The sequence below is a fragment of the Sphaeramia orbicularis genome, chromosome 13 (assembly GCF_902148855.1).
Source record: "Sphaeramia orbicularis chromosome 13, fSphaOr1.1, whole genome shotgun sequence".
NCBI classification, from domain to species: Eukaryota; Metazoa; Chordata; class Actinopteri; order Kurtiformes; family Apogonidae; genus Sphaeramia; species Sphaeramia orbicularis.
In genome coordinates, this window is record NC_043969.1 from 46,259,473 (window position 1) to 46,283,023 (window position 23,551).

General features: G+C 38.7%; 1 protein-coding gene across 5 annotated transcripts in view; it reads right to left on the minus strand.

The window, feature by feature from the left end:
- The window catches only part of LOC115431601 (sodium/calcium exchanger 2-like), a 324,862-nt gene that overhangs the window by 49,205 nt on the left and 252,106 nt on the right, over positions 1–23,551 (minus strand). For all 5 annotated transcript variants that reach the window (XM_030152081.1, XM_030152077.1, XM_030152078.1 and 2 more), the window contains 2 exons: positions 5,526–6,043; positions 147–284 (listed from right to left, as the gene is read on the minus strand). In XM_030152081.1, coding sequence (XP_030007941.1) covers positions 147–284; positions 5,526–5,912 — 525 coding nt within the window. In that variant the 5' untranslated portion in view covers positions 5,913–6,043. The remainder of the gene's footprint in view (positions 1–146; positions 285–5,525; positions 6,044–23,551) is intronic.

Below are 23,551 nucleotides of genomic sequence, written 5' to 3' on the forward strand. Positions count from 1 at the left end.
TAAGAATAAAGTGGTTGCTTTTAAAACACTAAAACAAACATCTGTTTCTCTATGTCTGCAGCTGTTTTCATTTTCATGTACAACGCATCAAATGAGGCAGACGGTTTTTTTATTTTTCCGGAGCAGATACAGGTGTGTGCTCGTACCTCTATGACCGACAGTAGGATCTCTGGAGCGCTGGAGCCCAGGGCCATGAGCGTCAGGTTGGACACCGTTTCGTTCCAGATCCGAACCGTTGCCACTGATGTTTCCCCGTTGGGCATTGTGATGGTCACCTCCTTCTCCTGTGGAACAAACGCATTTAGAGACGTTAGAAATGATTTACACAGGTGTTAAAATGTAATCTGTATTTGGATAAGTCATTCAGATCAGGGAGAATGTAGGTGTAAAAGGGTTAAGATTGGATCTATGTGAACTCCATCTGGACATATTATCGTATTAACAGATCATGATGCTGCTAAAGTCACCACTGTCATTTCGTTTCACTGTTGCTTCTACACGCACCACCACTTTAACTGGTACTGTTGTTGTATATTGTACAATATTGTACATATTCAGAAGTTATTTTATTATCGTTTAGGTATTTTATAGTAGCTTTGATTCTATTCCATTTAGCTTTTATATATTTACCCTGCCCCCCCGAAGGGGAGGCAAAGGGTATTTTTTTTTGGTTCAGTTTGTTGTTACTACTCTAGCAGCACAACTACTGGTTGAATTCATACCATACTTAGTTTATAGATGACCAGTGACCCAGAATAGATGTTATTAGATTTTTGGAAAAGTAGGTTAAAGTTCACATTTTTTATGAATTTTTAAAATCTTTTTTTTCCCCATTTACTTACAATGAGCAAAATTTCCCATGTCTGTAGCAGCAAAACTATCGGTTGAATTCATACTAAATTTGGTTTATAGATTTCCAGTGACCAACAATAAATCTCATTACATTTTGGGAAAAGTTGGTCAAAGTTTCAATTTTTTATAAATTTTTTACAGCTTTTATCCCCCCATTTAGTTATAATGGGTGAAATTTCACATGTCTATTAAAACATAAATTTTGTTTCAATTTACTTCAGACTTGCTATATATATAGAGGCAACTGATACGCTGACATCACCACATGCATAGACATGATGACATCAGCTGAATCGATGCCAAACTAAGCTACAATACGTGCAAGGGGCGGGGTTTGTTCAGTTCAATTCAATTTTATTTGTACAGCCCTATATCACAACAAGGCTGCCTCACAGGGCTTTACAGGATTTGTTGGATATGCAGACAAACAACAGTCAAATAAACAGTAACAACACCTGGCACCACTTGCTTTATTTTGTATTTTATCCTTTTATTTTTTCTCATGCTACAAACACAGAGGCCTGGGTAACTGGATGCTTCTATGAAACTGGGCTCATTTTGGTATCTGGCACTTTACCAACTTTTTAGACCCAATTATAACAGGTAAATGTAGACATATTTCCCCCAGGATGTACCTAATGATGACATCAGATAAATGCAACAAAATTATTCTCTTGCTCTGAGCCATCCCATAATTAATACATTTTTAAGAAAATATTGGGGGGAAAAATAGGACCCAAATCAGGACAGTAAAAGCTACCTAAGTGTCAGTGCATTAGATCTGGAAACATGGCTGTAAATGGTCTTATATAGACTAAAAATAAAGACACTGTGTTAAATGTGTCAATCCTAGTGGTTTTTCTAATCCAGAGTTGTGGGTTTTTCATGAATCTCAGTCTCATTCCAGGTTTCATGTGTAACCCATTGTGTCCACTGGCGTTACATACATAACCTGCCCATTTAAACACAAATAAACTACGAGTGATTTTGCAACAGTGGTCATTTTTGTGAAACACTCTCCATTGAATAATTAGTTCAATTCCCAAAATTTACCTGTGAGAGAATAAAAAGGTATTAAAAAAATAGCGTGTAATTTTCATGTCCGTTTGACTGTGTTACATGCAAATATTTGTATAAAAATAATATCAAAATGTGTCTTATCTGAAAAATAGTTTCTCATTTATCTCAGTATTTATTTTTAAAATCGACCCAAAGTGCTTATAAATTTGCATCATAACATTAGTCTACATCTGGTTTGAATTTTAGCCCCATGCCCTGTTTTTAGGGACCAATTTCATAGACACACCCAAATATATTTCATTCTATCATGTACTATACAGCTGAGTCTGAGTCTTAAATGTGTGCATTTGTTAGTCTGAGTTTGGGTCTGCAGAAGTACATTTTTCTTTGTCCTTCATTTCTACTTCATTGATTTTTTTTTTTTTTTGTCCGTCCTGACCTTCCCATCTCCTCGTCCTCTTATCATACCCACCATCGAGCTCCTCTCAAACCCCCCAGGACGGTTCCTCTCTTTTTCCGGAGCGTTTAGGACTGCACACCTGAACTATTACAGGCCACATGGGACGACCCCACCACCAGTGAAACCACTCACTGACACACAAGTGCAGCTTCCACTCAGATACTGTGAACTGAATCCACTCTGAAACATGAGGCCTGTCTGCTGTGTTTGTTCCAAATAGATGCTCTTCATAATTACATTATCCTCCTGGGTTTGGAGACGAAAACAGCTGAAAGTCATTTACTCTGTCATACTGAGGGAAACGTCTAAACGCTCCATTAGGGAAACCAAGCGTCTGACGCAAACACAACAAACACAAGATCCTCAAGGTTATTGATCACACACTGAATTCATGACTTTAAAACTAAAATTTGTTATATTTTAACTTATAGATTAAATCTCGGGTATTCAGTGACATCTAGTGGTGAAGCTGCAGATTTTACGCAATTGAACACCCATCCCTTCTCATCTATGGAGGCTTTAAAGGAGTGATATTTTGCTTTTTTAAATGGAATTAAGCATTTTCAAACATTTCCTTGTGGTCTCCATAAACTGCAAATGCTATTCTTGGGTCTGAATTCGTCATTAATTCAACTCCACAGGTCCATCTTCAACCCTATTTTTGAGTAATGACACGAAAAAGGTCGTTTTGAGCGCTGGCCCTTTAAGTGCACATGACCCCGCCCCCTCCAGGTTGTTGACTGTGCTGCTCTGTCCCGTTTAACTACTTGTGTTTGTTAATACAACCAACAACTGAACATTTTAGGTAATCGACTCAAAGGGGTCATATTTTCAGTTTTTACTACAACCGCTGCTGCTGACAAACAATTATATCGTACTCGGAGAGATGTTTATCAGAAGTCTTGACCTTATATGTGCAAATGTCGTGATGTAACTAGTTAAAAAATTTAACAAATTAAGAAGGGATTGAAACAGGTTGTAGAAATCCACTCGATTTTTGCCAAAATGAATATAAAGATAGCTTTGCAGCACCTGGAGGGTTCAAATTCAAACTGTATGAACTATTAGGGTCCAAATACACAAATAAATGAACCAAAAAGTGGGTTTAGCAAAATATGGCCCCTTTAAAATGCCCCATTTCTACTGCGTGGTATCAGCTCCACTCGACTCGGCTCGGCCTTTTTGCGTTTCCATTATGAAAAAGGACCTGGAATCTGGTACCCGGTACTAGTTTTTTTGTATCACCTCCACCGAGGTTCCAGGACTGGGGACCAGATACTAAAACGTGACGTGTAAACACTGCAGACCACTGACTGGTCACACAGTTTTCTCGGTGACCCGCCGTTTTACAAAAAACAGATGCAGAAGTGGACAGTAAATATAGCGGTACATTAATTCACATGATGACAGCCCAAAACTACACCATGGTCGGTTGAGGAGATTCAGTCTTTGGTGGCCGACGTAAAAATTCCGACGAGACAACACGCAACGAGCGAGTTTATCAGCAACTCTCTGAACAGACGACACGGAAGTAACCTGCCGCATCGCTATGACAACCAGGTACTGTAAAGTCGGTAGTATCTTGTAATGGAAATGGTCTCCAGGAATACCGAGCCGAGCCGAGCTGGTTCCACGTAGTGGAAACGCAGCAAAAGACACCCAGTAGTGGTTGGTCACTGGGGGCACTGGGATGCTGCTTCAACTTAAAGTCACTTGGAGAATAAGACTATTTAACCCTAAAAGACCTGGAACAATTTCTGTGGCAACGTTCAAATCTAATTTTCTTTTTTCTTAAGTGATTTATTACCATTTATTTTTCAGTATAACTCAGGTATTTCCTATGTTTAATTCACTGATCATGTAGATGTTCATAAAAGTTAAATTCAAAGGTGAAAACGTGACAATTTTCAGCAAATTATATCATTAGCTGAACATAAAACAAGTGTCTCTGTCCACTGTCATTGATCCAACTCCATGGGTTTTACTGTTGAATAAATGTTGTAGAAGATGACGGTGTTGCCACGGTAACTACAGAGCCTCTGAACGTCTTTTGCATTGTTTGGTTCCTGTTGTGTCTATTATGTAATTTGCCTGTGGTTGTATCTTGTTGTGTATTATGTCATTTTTATCTTTAGCATCATTTGCTTCCTGTTGCATCTTTTGTGTTGTTGCAGTTTTTTTTTGTGTCTCATATTATTTCCACCTTTAGCGTTGTTTGGTTCTTGTTGCCATTTGCCTGTAGTTGTATCTTGTGTGTTTTAAACTGTTTGCGTCTTTTACACAATTTGCATCTTGTTATGTTTTATCTTTAACATAATTTTCGTACTTTGCATTTTTTGTGTTTCTATTTTGTTACTTTCACCTTTGGTAAAAACACACTTCATGCACCCTGGTGATCAAATACAAACAACTCCACCACCCATAACGCATCTCGACCTTAGGTTTGGGGAAAGCAGATCTAGACTTTGGTCAAGAGCCAGCGAACCTTACATATTAACCCTTTAAGCGTCAAAGTTGCAATATTGTGCCAAGCAGCATAACAGAATGAAACAGACCATAATAGCTCTGGATAGTTTCCAAATCTTACTACCACCTCCCACCAGTAGATGGCAGACATGTGCCCCTTCAATCCTAACACCATTTCAGGACATGTTTCTATTCAAAGTGAAGAAGAAAATTCAGTTTAAAGGTGTGGTCCTGAGCTGGTTTAGTAAGAAGGTGAAGTTTATTTAGTTTTATTTTGGATAGATAAGGACAGATTTATCTACTCTGCTGCTTGGATAAAAAAACACAAAAACTTAATGCATTTTACTCTCTACTAATGTTTCAATTAATTAATTTTAAGGATAAGATGACAAAAAAATAAAAATAAAAGCACAAAGAAAACTTGAATGTAAATATGTTCAAAGTTCAATTTTCCTAAAAAAGTTGCGCAAGCCAGTATGGCTGCCACCCTGTCACGTCACATTATGCAAATTAGATGTGTAAATTTACTCCCATCATAAACTTTGGGTCATACCCAATATTTTTCTCATTTTCAGTATGATTTTATCTCTAAACACTTCCAAGATACAGATTTCTGACATCTTGCTATCAAAATTGTATATTTTCTCTAAAAAAAAAACTCTGCCTCCTAAAGGGTCAACTTCAGTCCCTCAGGTGAATATTTTACCACCTGTTCAGCCTTTCTTACCTGTGATGTGATGACCTCTATGGACGCCATGAAGCGGTCTGCGATAATGGACACGCCCAGGAACATGTACATGAGTGACACGAAGTAGACGACGGCCCGGGCCACCTGCATTCCCAGGCCGGGCTGCTGCGGCTTCCACACCGGCAGCAGGATGCCCTTCGAACACACCGTCTCCTCTTCACACTTGTCCTTCCTCCCTTTATCGGTGCCGTTTCCGTACGCCGCTGTCGTTGAGGTGGAGGATGGGAACGCCGAGGGCAGGCCCGTCCACGTGTCGGGGTCACTGCCGAGGTCACCGCGCTGGGACTCTGGTTGGCACGGTGGCAATGGGAGGAGGAAGAGGAAGAGGAGGAGGCAGAAGGGGGCGGGGACGCTGAGGACAGACATGGCGGAGTGTTGACCCCCCCACAACAGGAGCAACAGAAGAGGCCAAGGATAAGGAGTAGAACGAGGAGGAGGAAGAGGGAGGTGGGAGGGGGAGGCGCTGGGTGGAGCCGAGGGTGGTCCGACTAGATCACCTACAAGAAACAACAAGAGACCAAGGTTAATTAAAGCTGCAAGCAGCACTGAAAGGCCCTCGCCAAGGGCATGTCCAGTTCAAGTATGTCCATCATTCAGCAGGTGGCGCTCTAGCACCAAGTTTTAATGTCTTCTGATGAATGGGTGTCGGCCTGAGAGATTGACAGCTGATTCAAACTTGAGCCAAATCAGTGTTCATATGTCTGAACTGATGCACTTTTGGCAAAGGTAACGTTTTAGAGTGTGCTATAGTCCGAAATTTCAATTTTTTCTGATAAATCGGTGTGGGCCTGGGAGATTGACAGCTGATTAAAATTTGAGCCAAATCGGTGTTCGTACGTCCAATCTGATGCAGTTTTCGTAAAGGTAAATTTGTACGGGGCGCTATAGAGCAAAATTTCAATGTCTTCTGAGGAATTGGTGTAGGCCTGGGAGATTAACAACAGATTCAAATTTGAGCAAACAGGTGATTGTATGTCCGAAATTAAGCAATTTTTGTAAAAGTAAATTTGCAGGGGGCGCTATGGAACCAAATTTCACATTTTTCCAATGAATGTGTGTAGGCCTGGGAGATTGACAAATGACTCAAATTTAAGCCAAATCGGTGTTCATATGTCCGAACTGATGCAATTTAGTCAAAGGTAAATTTTTGTGAAATTTCAATTTTTTCTGATAAATAGGTGTAGGCCTGGGAGATTGACAGCGGATTCAAATTTGAGCCAAATCGGTGTTTGTATGTCCAATCTGATGCAATGTTCATAAAGATATATTTGTAGGGGGCGCTATAGTGCGAAATTTCAATTTCTTCTGATAAATAGGTGTAGGTCTGAAAATTGACAACTGATTTGAATTTGAGCTAAATAGGTGTTCATATGTCCAAACTGAAGCAATTTTAATAAAGGTAAATTTGTGGGGGGGTGCTATTGTGCACAATTTCAATTTTTTCCAATGAATGGGTGCAGACCTGGGGGATAGATGTGTGAGTCAAATTTGAGCCAAATCGGTGATCGTATGTCCGAACTGATGCAATTGTTGGAAATGTAAATTTGTAGGGGCCGCTATAGTGAAAAAATTTGCATTTTTTCTGATAAATGGGTGTAGGACTGGGAGTTTGAACACTGATTCAAATTTGAGCCAAAATGGTGTTCATTTGGTTGATTTTTAAAAAAAAATATTATAAGTTAATTTTTTACCTCTTCTGTTAATTTTTTTTTGGCAATTTTGTTCAAATTACTTATTATTTCATTCATTTAGTTGATTATTTGGTTCAGTTTTTCTACTATTTAGTTCATTTTTTGACCATTTTTGTTCCTTTACTGATTGTTTTGTTCATATTTTCTACTATTTAGTATTTTTTTTTAATCATTTTGTTAATTTATGACATGTTTTGTTCTGTTTACTACATTTTGTTCACTATTTTGACATCTTGTAATATCACTTACAAAACCAGTCTGTGTTCTTATTATTTACTATTAACACTAATGGTTGAACTAATACTAATAATATCTAAAACATGCACACATTTCTACAATATCTCCTTAATAAGATACTAAAGAACCAGCAGCCTTTTATTTGTTTTATACATACTAATAATTCTAGCAACAAAAAAAGAAGAAATTAGAGGATATTTCACAAACTTTCAAGGTCTGTTTTTCAAGAAAATGCATTTATGAAGCTGCACATACAGTGTGTACTTGTTTCCTGTTGTTGTCGTATAAAATCGTACATGTTTAAACAAAGAACTATGACTCATTTCATTCCAACAGGAACCTGCCTCCGTGCAAATGAAGTTTTCACTGTTAGAATAAAAGCTTCCAGCCTCCGTCGGCCTTGAATAGGAAATGAGGCTTGAGTGGGTGCATTTAAATTTACTGTATGTCAACATAAATAAAGGAATTCTGGGGAAAAAAGCAGGTGAAAAGAATTATTCACAGCTGCTGACATGGCCAGCAGAGATGCCGCAGTGGTATTGAGTGAAATGAGTCACCGGTATGTGGACAAAATGAGACAGAATAAGAGGAAATATAGTCCCATCCATCCATCCATCCGTCTCCATCATGGATGTGCTGAATGGAACAATCTAACAGACCACTATATCATATACAATGTTTTGAGAACTGCTTTTGAATGAATTTTTTAAATTTCAGTTACATACAAAAACAAATACATATTGTAAGCAAGTGTAATATCAGAAAACTTCAGATTCTTGATTCTTGAGAGGTATTGTGTTTAATAATGACAATGAGCCCTGTTTGTTTATGGATGATGTTCTACTGATAAATCTGCTGTGATTATTGAAGAAAATGGTTGAACTGTTGAGTCTGTTTGTATGACTGTACTGCCATGAACATTTTGTTGTGTATAATTCAGTTACTGCATTATGTATTTGTTGTGGTTCGATGCTAAAATTAGGAAAATAGTATTGTTTGATTCTTGTATTAAGTTAGTGATAAAGGTGTAGAAGCACTGAGGGGTAGGATTAAATAAGTTCATACTTCTTCCTACTCCTTTTTGACCATGCAATATTCAGACTTGTATGTGCTTGATGATAGATTCTGTCCATTTAAGTGTTATTTTGTTTTTGTCTATTTTGTTTCTTTGCATGTTTCAAATAAATAAATCAAACCAAATCAAATCAATACAAGGGTAAATAAATAACCACTACAGGGAGTCATGAAACAAAACAGCAACTTAGCTCACGGTGCAAGAAAATGAACTCAATAGAAATAATTATTCCACACAAAGAAAACAACTAACAAAAAAGGGTAAAACACACCATAACTCTGCTGTCTAACAAGAACAACACTTCTTTTAAACTCAGAACACTGTAAACACAGAACACTGTCCCAATGCATGCTGGGAAACTTCCCCCAGCTGCTCCTCCAACACGCCACAGTATAAAGAACATACAATTGATCAATGACAGTGGATGAACACACTGGGTTTATGATCAGTTATTTATATCTTCACTGAAAAAGCAACATTTTCTTCAGTTTTCTCTATGTCTAATATAATAATCCTCAACTTTAATCTGAGCTTTTATGAACATCTACATGATCAGTGAATTAAATATAGGAAAATGGAATTTCCCCTTGTGGGACTAATAAAGGCATATCTTATCTTATCTTATCTTATCTTATCTTATCTTATCTTATCTTATCTTATCTTATCTTAAATACCAGATTTTACCGGAAACATGAAATAAAGTGAATAATATTACAATAAATGGTGATAAATTACATAAGAAATGGTAAATATAGAGAAAAATTCATTTGGGAAGTACCCCAAATGTAGTACTGGGTCTTTACGGGTTAAGCTCAGACGTCTTTTGTATTTATTTTTTCGTCTGTTTATACTTTCATTTGTCATTTAAGTGGCGTCTACTTTGAAGGTAACAATAACAGTAGTGTTTTACCTCAAGCCACAAAAAGGAGGAAGGAAATTATGTTAAAAACAAACTGGAAACAGAAAAAAAGAAAAGGCCAGTGAGATTGAAAGCCAGAGTACGCAGACGAACAAATAATGTCTGAGAGCATTTCAGTGTCTGGACCTGAACGCACCAGGACACTAAGAGCTAAGAGCTGCATCACATCTGCCTCCGAACACTGCAGGAACAAAACCACAGCCATGATTCATGACCAGAACAGCACATTCACACGGTTTGAGCAGAAAAAGGTCAGATTTGTCCGAAACAAAACATGAGAGTCATGTCTGCAGGCTCCTGCTGACCTATTGGACCGAGTCCTATTAGAGTCCAATTATCAGCCGAGGAGACAGAGAGTGATGAGGACGGGTTAGAATAACATGATGAGATAGGACGAACACAGGGTGAACCCACAGCACACAGTACGAACAGATGAACTCTACGCCTCATAGACCCACGGACGCCTGCTCCTGCTCTGGTTTTCTGTCTCTTTTAGTTTTGAGGCAATTATTCAACAAGGAAATCATTCATTCATCTTTCATTCAAGGAAAGGTTGAATACGATGCGTCCTACATGTAGCTTTTTCTCTTAACAATAACATGTGAACTGCAGCTGCTCTGACACCAACAGAAAAACATGTCTTTTATTAAAGGCCGATTTGAAGGTTAGGTTTCCCCATTTATACACTAAGTCTTCACCACACACAGCTTTATTACCTCCGCCAAGGAGGTTATGTTTTTGCCAGGGTTTTTTTGTCTGTCTGTCTGTCCGTTAGTGTGCAACATAACTCAAAAAGGTATGGACAGATTTTGATGAAATTTTCAGGGTTTGTTGGAAATGGGATAAGGAAGAAATGATTAAATTTTGGTGGTGATCGGGGGTGGGGGGGCCCACGGGGGGGGCCACTGATCAGTCTTGGCGGAGGTCTGCGCTCTCCGAGTGCTTCTAGTTTATATGTATTTTAATTTTCAAAGACACACAAATAAATGGAATTCTGTGGAAAAATAGTAATTAATGTGTTCAGAGTTTGTCACACCATAGAAAAGTGAAGACGACTGAAATTTTTCCCCCATAAGAGCCCATGTTAAATTTTACGTAAGTTCCCGGATCCAGAAGAAGATCCTGATCAGCATGTGGACATTATGTTTTGGTCATCTCCCCATCAGGACTGGACTGTAGAAATTTACACTGGATATCATTTATATTTACTGAGTTATTGCATCCATCCACTTCCTATCTCTTATAATGGGGAAATTTTACAAAGTTACACCAAATCCAGAATCAGATCCGGATCCAAATCATTTCACTAACTTTTGCTGAAATCATCATAAAGAAGCTGTATACCAAGTTTGAAGTCAATCGGAATTGTAGTTTCGGAGAGGAAGATGATTGAAATTTTTGTAATGGACGACGACAGATGACGACGATGGACGCCTCATGACGACAATAGCTTACCTCCTGTCAGCCGGTAAGCTAAAAAGTAGGACAGCAACTTTCATGTTCTGCAATGTAAAATTACCATTTTTGTCAAAGGAGTGAGGTGGTTTTGAAGAGATGCAAAAGCGTCAGTTTTATCAGAAAATAAAGAGATAAAAACATTGTAAATATCGTGTCTACTTCAGCTTTGGTTTGGTCCGTGTCTGGAGCCTGCAGTGATTAGTTCATGTTGTGGTGTTTGTTTGTGCTTGTGCAAACTGGAGGCACACTGACACCACATTTTTCTCTAATTTATGCAGTCTATATGTTATTTTCCAGAGGGGGAAGGGGCTGGATCAAGGAAAGGTCCATGTCTGTTTTTATTTGATCTTCAGTCAGTGACTGTTTTGCATTACAAACAAGTAGAGAAAAGACGTGTTTGTGTGTTTTTCAGTTAAACAGAAACAGCAGAAGTGACTTATACAACAAGAGAAACAAACATGTGATGCAAAAACAGCAGGAATCATGAATTACACATTCAATCACATTGTATTGAATTAATTTATGTTGAATTGGAGTTCTGTATTAAAAGGTCAGGATGTATGATTGTATTTTGAGTTCAGTCTGGTGAGTGCATAAGCGGTTGTTTTATTTTTATTGGAGGAATTGACTGGTTTTAGTTCAGATTTCAGGTTTTATGCAGCAACAAAAGGAATGTAGAATGAACGAATCCATGACACTGCATAAGTTTAATTAAAGATTAAAGGTATATATTTAGCTTCAGTTAGTGTAAGAACTTGTGTTATGTTTTCTATTGGTTAGTTTAGGCTACTCTAGAGCGACCAGTCAGAATAGTTGTCACATATGTAGCTTTGCACATAACCTTAACTCTAACCCAAACAGTTACATACCTGCAGATACTGTGTGTTTGGACATATTAAAGAAATTTAATAAAGCCGTTAAGGATTCTACAACATCTGGGCATTCCTATTCAGGGTGTTTGCTCTTTATCCAAAAAAAACAAACCTCCAGACTTTTTCAAAACTGCGATTTTTTCCCCCAGACCTTGACTTTATATACTTTTGCACGCTTACTTTTTTTGGTCAAGATTATATCTGTTGTGTGCAGTAGAAAAGTTTATTTTAATAAACATATGAATGGAATGAATGTATAATTGGCAGTGAATTATGTTTTACTGACAGAAACATTTTCAAAACATATGAAATTACAAAAGTGCATAAACATCATACAAACACCCTTCACTAGAATCATTCCAGTACTGACCAGTTAGTGAAATCAGATCAGGTTTTTTTTTTAGACATTTTCCTCATGTATTTCTTATCTACAGGATTATGTGCCTATTGAGCAAACTCTAAATTAAACTATGAGAGGAACTTTTTCCCATCCTTTATTAAGACTTTCATACAAAAAGGTCTGGAAAACAGCATTTCAAAACTCCACACGTTTTAAAGGAGTGATATTTTGCTTCTTTCATATGGAATTACACATTTTCAAACATTTCCCTGTGGTCTACATAAACTGTAAATGCTCTGTTTGGGTCTGAATTCTTCATTAATTCAACTCCACAGGTCCATCTTCAACCCTATTTCTGAGTAATGACACCAGAAAGGTGGTTTGGAGCACTTAAGGCTGTTTTATGCTTACCGCGTCAGCGAGCTCCACGCGGCCAGTTGACGTCATTTTCACACCCATGCCCCTTTATCTTAAGCAGAAACATTCCGCTTCGCGCACCTCAGAAAATTTGTAAGAGACTTGCGGACAACATGGCCGACATTCAGGAGCTCCTGGTGGTAGAAGTACAGAAGTACAGGCACTTGTATGATTCATCACACCGGGACCACCGCTGCAGCGTGTGATGAACAATTCATGGCGGGAAATTGCAGCTACATTCGGCAAAGAGGAGGAATGGGCAAAAAAAACCTGGAAAAACATTCAGGACAGATATGTAAAAGCCAAAAAGACCGCCACAGGGAGAAGCAGAGACCAGGGGGGAGCCCAAACGTCCACAGATTCTGGGAGAGTTGAGCTGGCTCTCGCCATGTTTGGTTTGTTATGGCAATTTCTTCTTTTCTAGTTTTTACTGTGATAGACGTGCGTTTGTGGCACACTGCCCCCTGCAGGTTGGGAATAGATGCCGTGCGGAGCTGCCCAGAGTATAAAAGCACCACACGTACTCTCATGCCAACTCCCCGCGTCTATTTTCCGCACGTCACACTCGTGCGGCAAGCATAAACAAGCCATTAGAATGAGTTGTATAAATCCACTTGATTTTTGCCAAAATGAATATAAAGATAGCTTTGCAGCACCTGGAGGGTTCAAATTCAAACTTTCTGAACTATTAGGGTCCAAATACACAAATAATTGAACCAAAGACTAATAAAAGTGGGTTTAGCTAAATATGACCCCTTTAAGACTTTCAAAACCTGCACTAGCACCCTGTTACAGATGCACCACTGTGGTCTCAGACTGTTACAGAAGCAGAAACCCTCATTCCAAATGCCTGTCCATGAATCACATTACATCATACTGATGGGAGCTCTGTTTGGATGTTTATTGTATTGGATCATTTGTCACCTCCGTAGTGTATGTAGTCCATGGGTTACTCTGATATTTATGAGTTTTTATGTTCTTGTGGATATTCTGATGTTTAGTTCTTTATCTTCTCCTGTTCTGTGACCGGCTTCATGTTTTATTTGTTGTTATGAAGATGCTGATCAGCCAGAGGAACGGAAACAGAAATGATGCCTAATAGACTCCTGTGGGAATCCCATAAATAAACGATTACGGTTTCTTTAGATTAACTCACTTTGACTACAGATGCATTTACACTGCAGACGTTTTAAGCACCACTTTCACTGGAAAAAATCTAAATCTTACCAAGATAATTTTCACTTGTTCCATTGGCGGAGTCTTTTGCTTGAATAAGCAAAAAATCTGCCAATGGAACAAATGAAAATTATCTTGGTAGATTTCTTGAAATAAGATTTTCAAGATCTATTGTCTAAAACTAAGTTCTTATATCTCACTGAAAAGTTACTCATTAGGTGATTATGTCTTATTTTAAGTGTGATGAGATATTTGGACTAGAAGTGAGAAAAATACACTTGGTAAGATTTTGATTTTTTCCGGTGTTGAACCTGGGGAATTAAAAATATATGTCAGGATTTGAGGAAAGTGAATTTATCCCATGTCTTTAGGTGTCTCCTCTGTCTCTTTTGGCTCCAACAGCTGTTAGCAAAGATAAATGACCTCCCGTGTCTTACTCTGAGGTCAAGTCAGAGTTGAGGAAAGGACGAAAGGAGCAAAGAAGGATTCGGGGCCCTTAAGATGTTTATAGTGGTCATTTACAGCGGTTGCCATGGAAACCAGGGGAAAAGGTTTGGCGGGACTATCTATCACTAAACGGGGAGAAAATGAGAGAAAGGAGGGAGAAAGATAAGGCAAAAAAAAAAAAAAAAAAAAAAGCAAGTTAAGAGAGCTTTCATTCATCACTATGAGCAGGAGGTGAACTGGGACACATCCACTAATCTCCCCCTCCCCTCTTTAGATCCCACACAGTCATACGTTCATCCCCAGGGAGGGAAAGCGGTCCAGCCATGTGGTCAAGGGCACATTAAGCGATCTCAGCAGAAACCAGCGTACAAACACTAGCACGACTTTCACACATTCTGTCGGTCTACCCCCACTACTTCATTAAGCACTTTGGCAGCGCTGGGAAGGGGCTGAATGAACCCATTACCACACTGGAACAGGGGAAACCATCAGGCGGGTTTGTTTCTTCAGACCAATCACATGTGTCTTAGGCAGCGTTATGCTCATGGTTGCAGTGCGTATTGGATCTTACATGGAGAATGGAGTCCTGGGGTTGAAGCAGCCTAGTTCACTGCACAATCCAAATAAAAGTTGACATTTCGTGTGTGTAGTTGAGGATTGAAAAGAAGTGGACAAAGCTAGTGTTGCCCACAGCATTACAGTCAGTCAGGTCCACAAACAGTATTTGGACAGTGTTGTAGTCTTACCTCTGTACCAGCGGATCTGCTTTTGTGGCAATTCTCAAATGAATTTCTCTCTATTTTTAACCTTTTCTTAAATGATTTATCATCATTTACTGTAATATTATGCTCTATATTTTGCATTTTTAAGTAAAAATCTGGTATTTTCCTATATTTAATGTAATGATTGTGTAGATGTTCATTAGAGCTCAGATTAAAATTGAAAGTTATCATATCCAAAACAGAGAAAACTGAAGAAAAAGGTTGTTTTTTTTCTGAAGATACACAGTATATCATTAACTCAACATTACCCAAGTGTCTCCATCCACTGTCATTGATCCAACTCCATGGGTTTTACTGGTGAATGGATGTTGTAGAAGATGACGGTGTTTCCATGGTAACTACAAAGCCCCTAATTGTCCAAAGGGTCATATCTGATGACCATGAAAAGATGATAACAGCATTTTACACCAATTATTTACATGGATTAGTAGGATTAGTGATCAACAGGTATTAAAACAGGTTACATCAGTGCATGATTTTGGTCGTCGATGGATGTTTGGGTCTGTATGAGTTTAAAAAATTAGATGTGACTGAAGTGTGGACGGTCAGTGTGTTTAATATTTCTTGAACCGTTTAGGAATTATGACCATTTTAATAGTATTCCAGACTAATCTCATGAAAACGCGTTGTATGTTATGCAAGTTCTCATGGCATTTGGCGTGCTATATGTACACATTTTCATCCTTTTGCATGCTATTCAACGCCATTTGATCCCATGTCAATGTACGCCAAGATCTCTGGTTTACATATCCCTAACTTTAACCGCTAATCATGTGGTATTTTACACGGCATGAACATACACATGGAAAGCTTACAATGCGTACAGATGACACGCCAATTAAAAGCGGCATGTCATCTGTACACAATTCATGATATCACATTAAGTATTCTCCCCATTTTCAGTGGCTCAAAAGTAACTAGACAACCTAAGATGATTCTAAATATGAGGTTTGTTTTTACATACTTGGATGAAAACCCTTTGTCTGATGTCTGGAACCCATGGACAGTTTCCTCCTGGAGATGCTTTTCCAGACCTTTACTACAGAGTGCCTTCAGTTCTGTGGTTTTGTGGGTTTTTCCGCCCCCAGTTTAGTCTTCAGGAACAAAAAAGCTGCTTTACTGGGTTCGATCAGGTGAAGAACATCCCATTCATTCTTTACCTACTAAAACTCTTGGGTTGCTTTGGTAGAATAACCAGGGAACCGGACCACATCTGGACTTGAGGCTGTTGTTAATGACCTTCCGAGCCTCTGAAAATGGAAAAGCTATGTTTACAATGGCTGCAATTCCTAGGTGGTTAATGCATTTTTGATAAAACCCTTGACTAGAGGCTGAAAACGATAACATTCAGAAGCAAAACTGCAAACTTTGTGCTACTGTCCAAATACTTATGGCCCTGAGTGCTGCTAGTTTTACTCAGTGTTACCCACAGTGTTAGATTTTACTTTGACTATACACTCTTCTTCTCTTCATCTGACTCTATGTTACCATGGTAGATATTTTTGATCACATTAATGCCGTCTTGTCATTTAAGGCTCTGCTTTCTGACAGACGCTGACGTCCCCAGCCAATTAACTGAACTATCAATTAATTAAGATCTATGGACTGCAGCGCTCTGGTGTTATTAAGCATTCAGCTCCTGACGACGTGTCTATTGTTCGTTGTATCGCCTTAGGAAACTTCTGTTACAGTTTGACAGGAAACACCTCTGTGATCCTGAAGTGAAGCAGTGGCACCATGAGTTCAGCGATTTGATGAAGACGAGCTTTAATATTATCGCTGATCACATGTGAGTATAGAGACTGATGTAAACTGGAAGACATGGAAGGTGTTTCTTTCTGTTAATTATATGATACAGGCTGTAAGACAGTAGGAGGTGTAATTAAACTATAGTGGCTGCTTTAACGTCTCCTTTGTGGACATAAATATGTTAAAATACTCTGTAATACTTTAATATACAGTACTGGAAAACACACCCAAGTAAAGCCAATCCACTGGAACTCTGCTGCTCTTTTGTTTCATTTTGGTCTTCACCATCTTGTGTTTTTTAAGCCTGAAGTGAAAAAAGAAAATATTTGCAAACATACTCATTAGCGCTAGCTGCCCTGTTAGCATGTTACATAACAAACCAATACTGAATTACTGCCACAGGCTAATGTAACTGCGTCATGCTAATGAGACCACACTGCAAAAAAGGGGGTGTGTAAAAAAAAGATAAAACACCAAATCTGAGGAAAACTGCACATTGGACTGAACACATACAATTCACTTTATGCACATATAATACACTTTAGATTTATATTCGTATTACATTCATATATTCTCAGTTTTTGTTCTTGCTATTTGTTTTCTTTATGCTGTTGTTTTTTTGTTGTCTGGTTGTGTGCAAGTAAGTGACACACCATACATTTCACTGCATGTTGTACAATGTATGACTGTGTATGTGACACATAAAGCTCATTTGATTTAATTTGAAAGAGGCACTCAAAACAAGTGAAACATCTGTCCATGCAGCAAGATAATTTCATATGACAAGATTTCTTGAATTAAGATTGTTAAATCTAGAAATAAGCATGTCTACAGATGTACACAGTAAAAAAAGTGTCAATTTAACTCTTAGAGAGTTGAATTTAAGTCTGTTTCAGATAACATTTGGTCCCACTCAAAATTAGTGTAAAATGTACTCTATGGCTAGTGTCAAATTTTCAGCATTAATTCTACTCATTTCAGTGTCAAAATTAACAATGAAATGTGTAAAATAAATAAATAATAAATTAACACTGTGGTGTTTTCACACTGTTAGAGTAATATGATTACACTTTATAGAGTTATTTTTACTCCAAATTTAGTTTAAAATGACTCTATAATGTGTTAATATTGAAATAGTGTATTGTTGCAGGGGTCTTGAGATGGGGGTTGTGAGATGATTTTCAGAAATTTCTTGAAGTAGTTCTTTGATTTGTAATAAGAGATTAAATGTATTAATATTACACCTTTAATTTGAAGGGAGATTAACTGCTCCATGGGTTTCTATCACCCCAGGAACTGTTTTTATTTTGAAAGAGCTAAGTCCTCCCATCAATAATACAAGTATATCTTCATAGTGGCAGTCAGGTTCAGCATTGTTCTGCCTACAGGTTTGACTAATGGAGTCCCATTAATAAAAAAACAAAACATAATAAGGCCAATAAACGTTGTAAAACAGACAAATTAACCTAAATAAACATTAACACAAAACCCCCTTAAACCCCTGCATATAAATAGAACACGAGTAAAATGTCTACTACCCACAATGCAATGTGGCAGACTGGCACTAATCATCGCTCTGTAGAGTCGAATTTTACACTGCATCTGTGCAGAACTTTACACTGACTTTTAACTCTATGTTAGAGCTGGTTACTCTCCATAGAGTTATAAATACTTTATCTAGGTTAAATAGTTTGACTCTGAAATATTGACACTGCATTTTTTACTGTGTATGAACACTTAAAATGAGAAATTAACTCTTAAAACAAGATAAATTATTAACGCTTCCAAATCTAAGTTGTTTTTTTTTTTTCTTTATCTTGGTAAGAACCAAATAATTTGCAGTATGGGGTATATTATAACAAGCGCTTTCAATTAATTTTTCCACTTGGCGCCATTATAAATATGTTTCCAATATGTTATGTTATGATGCTTTATAGACACAGGCTTCATCAGTATTTGGCACAGATTCCATTTTTACCGTCCACAGTTGTCGACTGACATCCTATTGACTGATGATATAAACCCAGTTATTCCATTTAGGCTGCAGTAAACTGTGTGATTTCAGAGAATCGTTCTGAGGCGTTCAGATGAATGTGAAGTGACTAATGCTGTGATTTATTAATCTGTCTGGACTGAATCGGGCCGTCTGTTGTATCTCATCTTGTTATCTGTGTTCATAGATAACACTTTGGACACATTAATTACACTCTGTGGCCTTTTATTGTGTGGTGTAGAGGCTATTCCTTTCTCCTGAAGCATAATAAGAGTAGTACACAGTTCATATAAATAACATTGATGGAGACCCTTTTTATTCCTGATGCTCCTCAAACGTGTATACGTGATCTCCCATCATACATCTGACACTAAGTGCCTTCATTAGCCTCTGACTGGAACCCTCCACTCATCAAACAGCCTTTTAAACAACGATCACTGATGCTGATAGCCATGGTTCCTATTAATTCCTGATCCAAGAGGAAATGTAACCCTTTTACTGTATCATGTGAGGTCTGTAGCACCGAGGGGAGCTCTGAGGAACGTATACTTGTCTGTTTATGCGCCGTAGATGATAGAAATGCTCCTTGTGCACATGGTCCCTGAGCTGGAGGCCCTGCAGTGAGTCTGCCTGAGGCTAGCTAGTGCAGTTGGATGGAAATCACAGAATGACAGATAACACGCAGACGGTTTCAACAGGGACTTAGCCTCAGCGTTTAACCTGCAGCACTCAGGAAAAAACACAGCATTGAACAGGGTTTACGGAGCTGCAGTTACATTTCAGTCAACACCATTTTTACACTAAACCTATCCTTGGGTGTAAATTAGTTGCATATCATCAACATAGGTAAAACGGTGGGTAATTTCAAGGCCGACAGCTCCTAATTCAATTAATTTGGGCAAATAAACACTGAAATCTTAACGTTTCACTCTGCATTTCCTTTTAACCTCAAACCCCACAGGGCAGTGAACATGCAGCATTAGAAAACAGTGCATTTATGCCAGAAATGAAAGCTAAAACAATGCAAACAGAGAGCACGATGCAGGTTTTGTAAATTCAGCTGGTCAGAACAAATGGGTCAGTGCAAAAAGTAATCAAACTGTCAGGTTAATAGAGCTGTGACATGATTGTATTTAATGAAACAAGCGGCCTCACTGTAGGACTGATATGTTCTCTGCAGCACACAACGTCCTGCTCAACAATTAATTGAGTTTTTTTTACAAATTAACAGCACAGGTTTCAATGCCGCTGGTCATGATTAAGCTTCATGTTAAATATTAACTGTGGATATTTCATATAGCTAATTTAACTTTGATTCCACATAAATCCACAAATTAATGTCAATAAGCACAGTGAGCCACATGGTACACATCCGGTCTGGTCATTTGTACAGGCTGCACAGTCCTGGTTATCTGCTCTGAGCAAATCACACCGTAAATGACAAATCGATGTTTAATATCAATAAGTCATTTGTGCTGAGACGGACGGCAAGGCTGAGGATTTCATTATGAGCTGTGCAGCCTTCCACAGCAGCAAACACCAACCCGGTTAAAAATGAAGCCCATTTACACTGGTTTCCCACTGACACATCAGCTCAACTCACTTCGACTCGGAAAAGCATTTTATTCTGTTTCCATTATGCGGAGAGAAGAGCCCGTGAGGTTCTGTCACATTCACAGAGCTTCCACACAGCTCTGACCATACTAAGGCCATACTGTCCACACCAACGCAGGTGTTCCACAGAACTGATACTATTCTCTACTTCTTGTCCACATGGTTGGAGAGCTTTAAAATCCCTTATAAAGTGTAGACTCTGGAGAGAAAATGTAGAAATTGTTCAACAATAGTATCACACCTCATTTTGCTCATGTCTATTACGTCTTTGTGTAATGAAGCTGTTCCTGAAACATCAGATCCAGGTGAATAAATCAGTGTATGACCTGGCAGTAGATGGAGATCATAAGACATGTAGGAAGTGTTGATATTCCAGTTTTATGATGAAAAATTAGCATCTGCATCTGCTCTTTCTAACTTAAAGAGTCTCTGTAGCGCAATGGATAGCGCAGTGGACTTCTAGTGATGAGAGGAGGGATTCAAAGGTTGCAGGTTGAGTCCCACCAGAGTCAGAGTTTGACCTTCACAGCCAAAGGACAATTTGTTAAAGATGGGGTAGCAGGGGCTTAGAAGGTTAGTGAAGCAACTCATGACTTCTTCGGTGTTCCACAGGTGGACAAACTATGGTTCGTCTGAATGTTTGGAGTTGATTTGTATGTTCATGTGGACCGAGACATTTAGTAAATCAAAGGTTGTGTGGACAGAATGGAGGAAGGAAATACCTGTTTAGATAATGTCTGAATAGGACATAAATGTAGTAGTGTAGTGTAGCTAATGGAGGTCACATCATCATATAACGACATAGGACGCCAAAGTAAGCACTGAAGCAAATTCTTAACTATAGTTGTGGCCGTAACTTTTGTCAGCGACACAAATTGCCTGTGTGTATACAATTTTTTCCAATACAAGTCTTTGAAACCTACTAAATGCTTATATTTCTTTCATCCATTACCTCAGAAACAGTTGGAGAAAAAAAATCTAAAATTAACTTAAGTAGCTAAATTACAGTGCTAATGAAGATCTGGAGTTGGCCCTCCAGTGCCTTCAAGTGACAGCTCACTGCTCCAAATGTGTGCTATATGCTAATGCTAATGGTAAGTACTGTGTATTATGAGTAAAATGCAGAGACTAAATTTCCCTATAGGGACTGAATTTTTCCTACAGGGAAAATAAAGTGTAACCTTTAAACTTGAAAACTTGTAAAACAAAATTTGCGTCTGTGCCAAAACTTCTGTTCACGACTCGAGGCAATCAATTACAGATATGACAGTTAAACATCTATACTTGATAGAAAAACTCTCAACTTGGTGTTAGGTCACTGGTTCAAATCTGGCTCCAAGGACCAAGCTGATAGGAAAATTCTGAGACACATGACAGAGTCCCTGGATTCTGGAATCAAAAGATTTTACTTGCAGCAAGGAGTCAAGTACATCCAGCAGGATGCAGCAGCAGCTGACTGACTAACACAAGGAAGTGTATAGATTCTTATAGAGAATGAAGAGTGTTACACTCATTGGTTCATGTTTCTAAACATTGTGATCTATGTGTCTGGTGACAAGTTTGTGCCCTCCTCCTCCGGCATTGGCTATCTCCAGGTGGCATCGAGAGGCTTCTTGTTGTTTGTACAGTTTGTCCAGTTGTCCCAGGTCATGCCACTATGGCAAGATGAAATATTGACACATTGAGGGAGGATTTACAGATACCTCTAGGGTCAGGAGGAAACATTGGGCCTCCAAGCAAAAGGAATCACAGATAAGCCCAGGAAGACGAGTCACTGTGGGTGTTAATCATCTGGAGAGATGTCACCATGAGACACAGCATATTCTGAGAATAGTCTAACATTGTATTTTCCAACAATACTACATGAAAAAAGTCTCACTCAAGATGACATCACAGTATTTTTATGTTGTTTCATGTTGCTATGATGACCAGCGATGCTGAAAGATATTATACCTGCAGTGGAAATGCCACACTGGCTCAAAATGCGAGTCAAGTCGAGTTGAGCTGATACTGTTACTATAAAAGTGGCTTTAGATTGGATCACATAGTGAGTATTAGGAAACCTCTGAGGACAAATTTATCTGTAAACTCATAAACACCACTGGGAGGCTTCCAGCTGGGCCTCGCCTATTAATCTGGTCAATAATAAACAACAAAATGTTAAGTTGTAAAGTGCTTTTTGGAGACTGTTGGAAGAGCCATTAAAAAAGAGATGATATTCTAAAACCTGTGGACCTGGAGAGTTGGTTAAATGTATCTGCAGGTCGTATTTTAACAGCCTCCCTTTTTGTTACGGTGTGTTGATCCCTGAGGGGGTAATTATCATTTTTATGTGTGCCACCCCCAGTGGGAGCTCAGAGGTCAGCTACAGAGCAGCTCCGGAGACTTTTGGGATTCAGTGTCTTATTTTCAACGCTTGTAAAAGCTGCCTGTCATGGAGGATTGAAAAGGGGCATCAGCTGGAAATGCCAACAAGCTGTTTTTACGAATAAACAGCCCAGAGACACTGGCATCACATCCCAATGTCCTCAACTAACCTCAACATATATGCAACGAGTCTTAAAACAGATCGTGAACTGGGTTAATGGAGGTGTGGTCGTCATCTCCAGGGCTAAAGTTCAGGCCTTATGCAACTTCAACATACAGCCTAAGATCTGTATGTGAACACTGGATTCCTGTTACAGCCCATGTTATGCTCTCAGCTGGTCATTCATTGACGTGTGCTAACTCCATTCTACGCTAAGTGCTCTCTGACATTAGCGTTGACTGTAATCAATAGTTAGAGAGCGCTGAAGACCTCTCCTCTTACAGCTTCATCATGATGCAGTGTGTGTTAAATAAGATGCCAATCAACATTATTGTGCTAGCGCTACTCATAGCACCACTAATGAACCAAAGGCAGATGCAAAATGAAATGGCTAATCAGAGTGTGGCTTTTGTGTATCCATTAGCATCAAATGAGGATGAATTATGACAATAACAAAGAGACATAAACTCCAAGACCTGCCAGCGAGAGATGAATGTTATTGATCATGTTAGAGTCATGTCATCAGTTAAATATGAAATACAGTTGGATGGATGGATGGATGGATGGATGATTAATGGATAGATGGCACGGACAGATGGACGGATGGATGGTTGGATGATGGATGGATGGATGGATGATTAATGGATGGATGGAACAATGGATGGGTGGATCGGTATGGGTGGATGATTAATGGATGGATGGATGGAT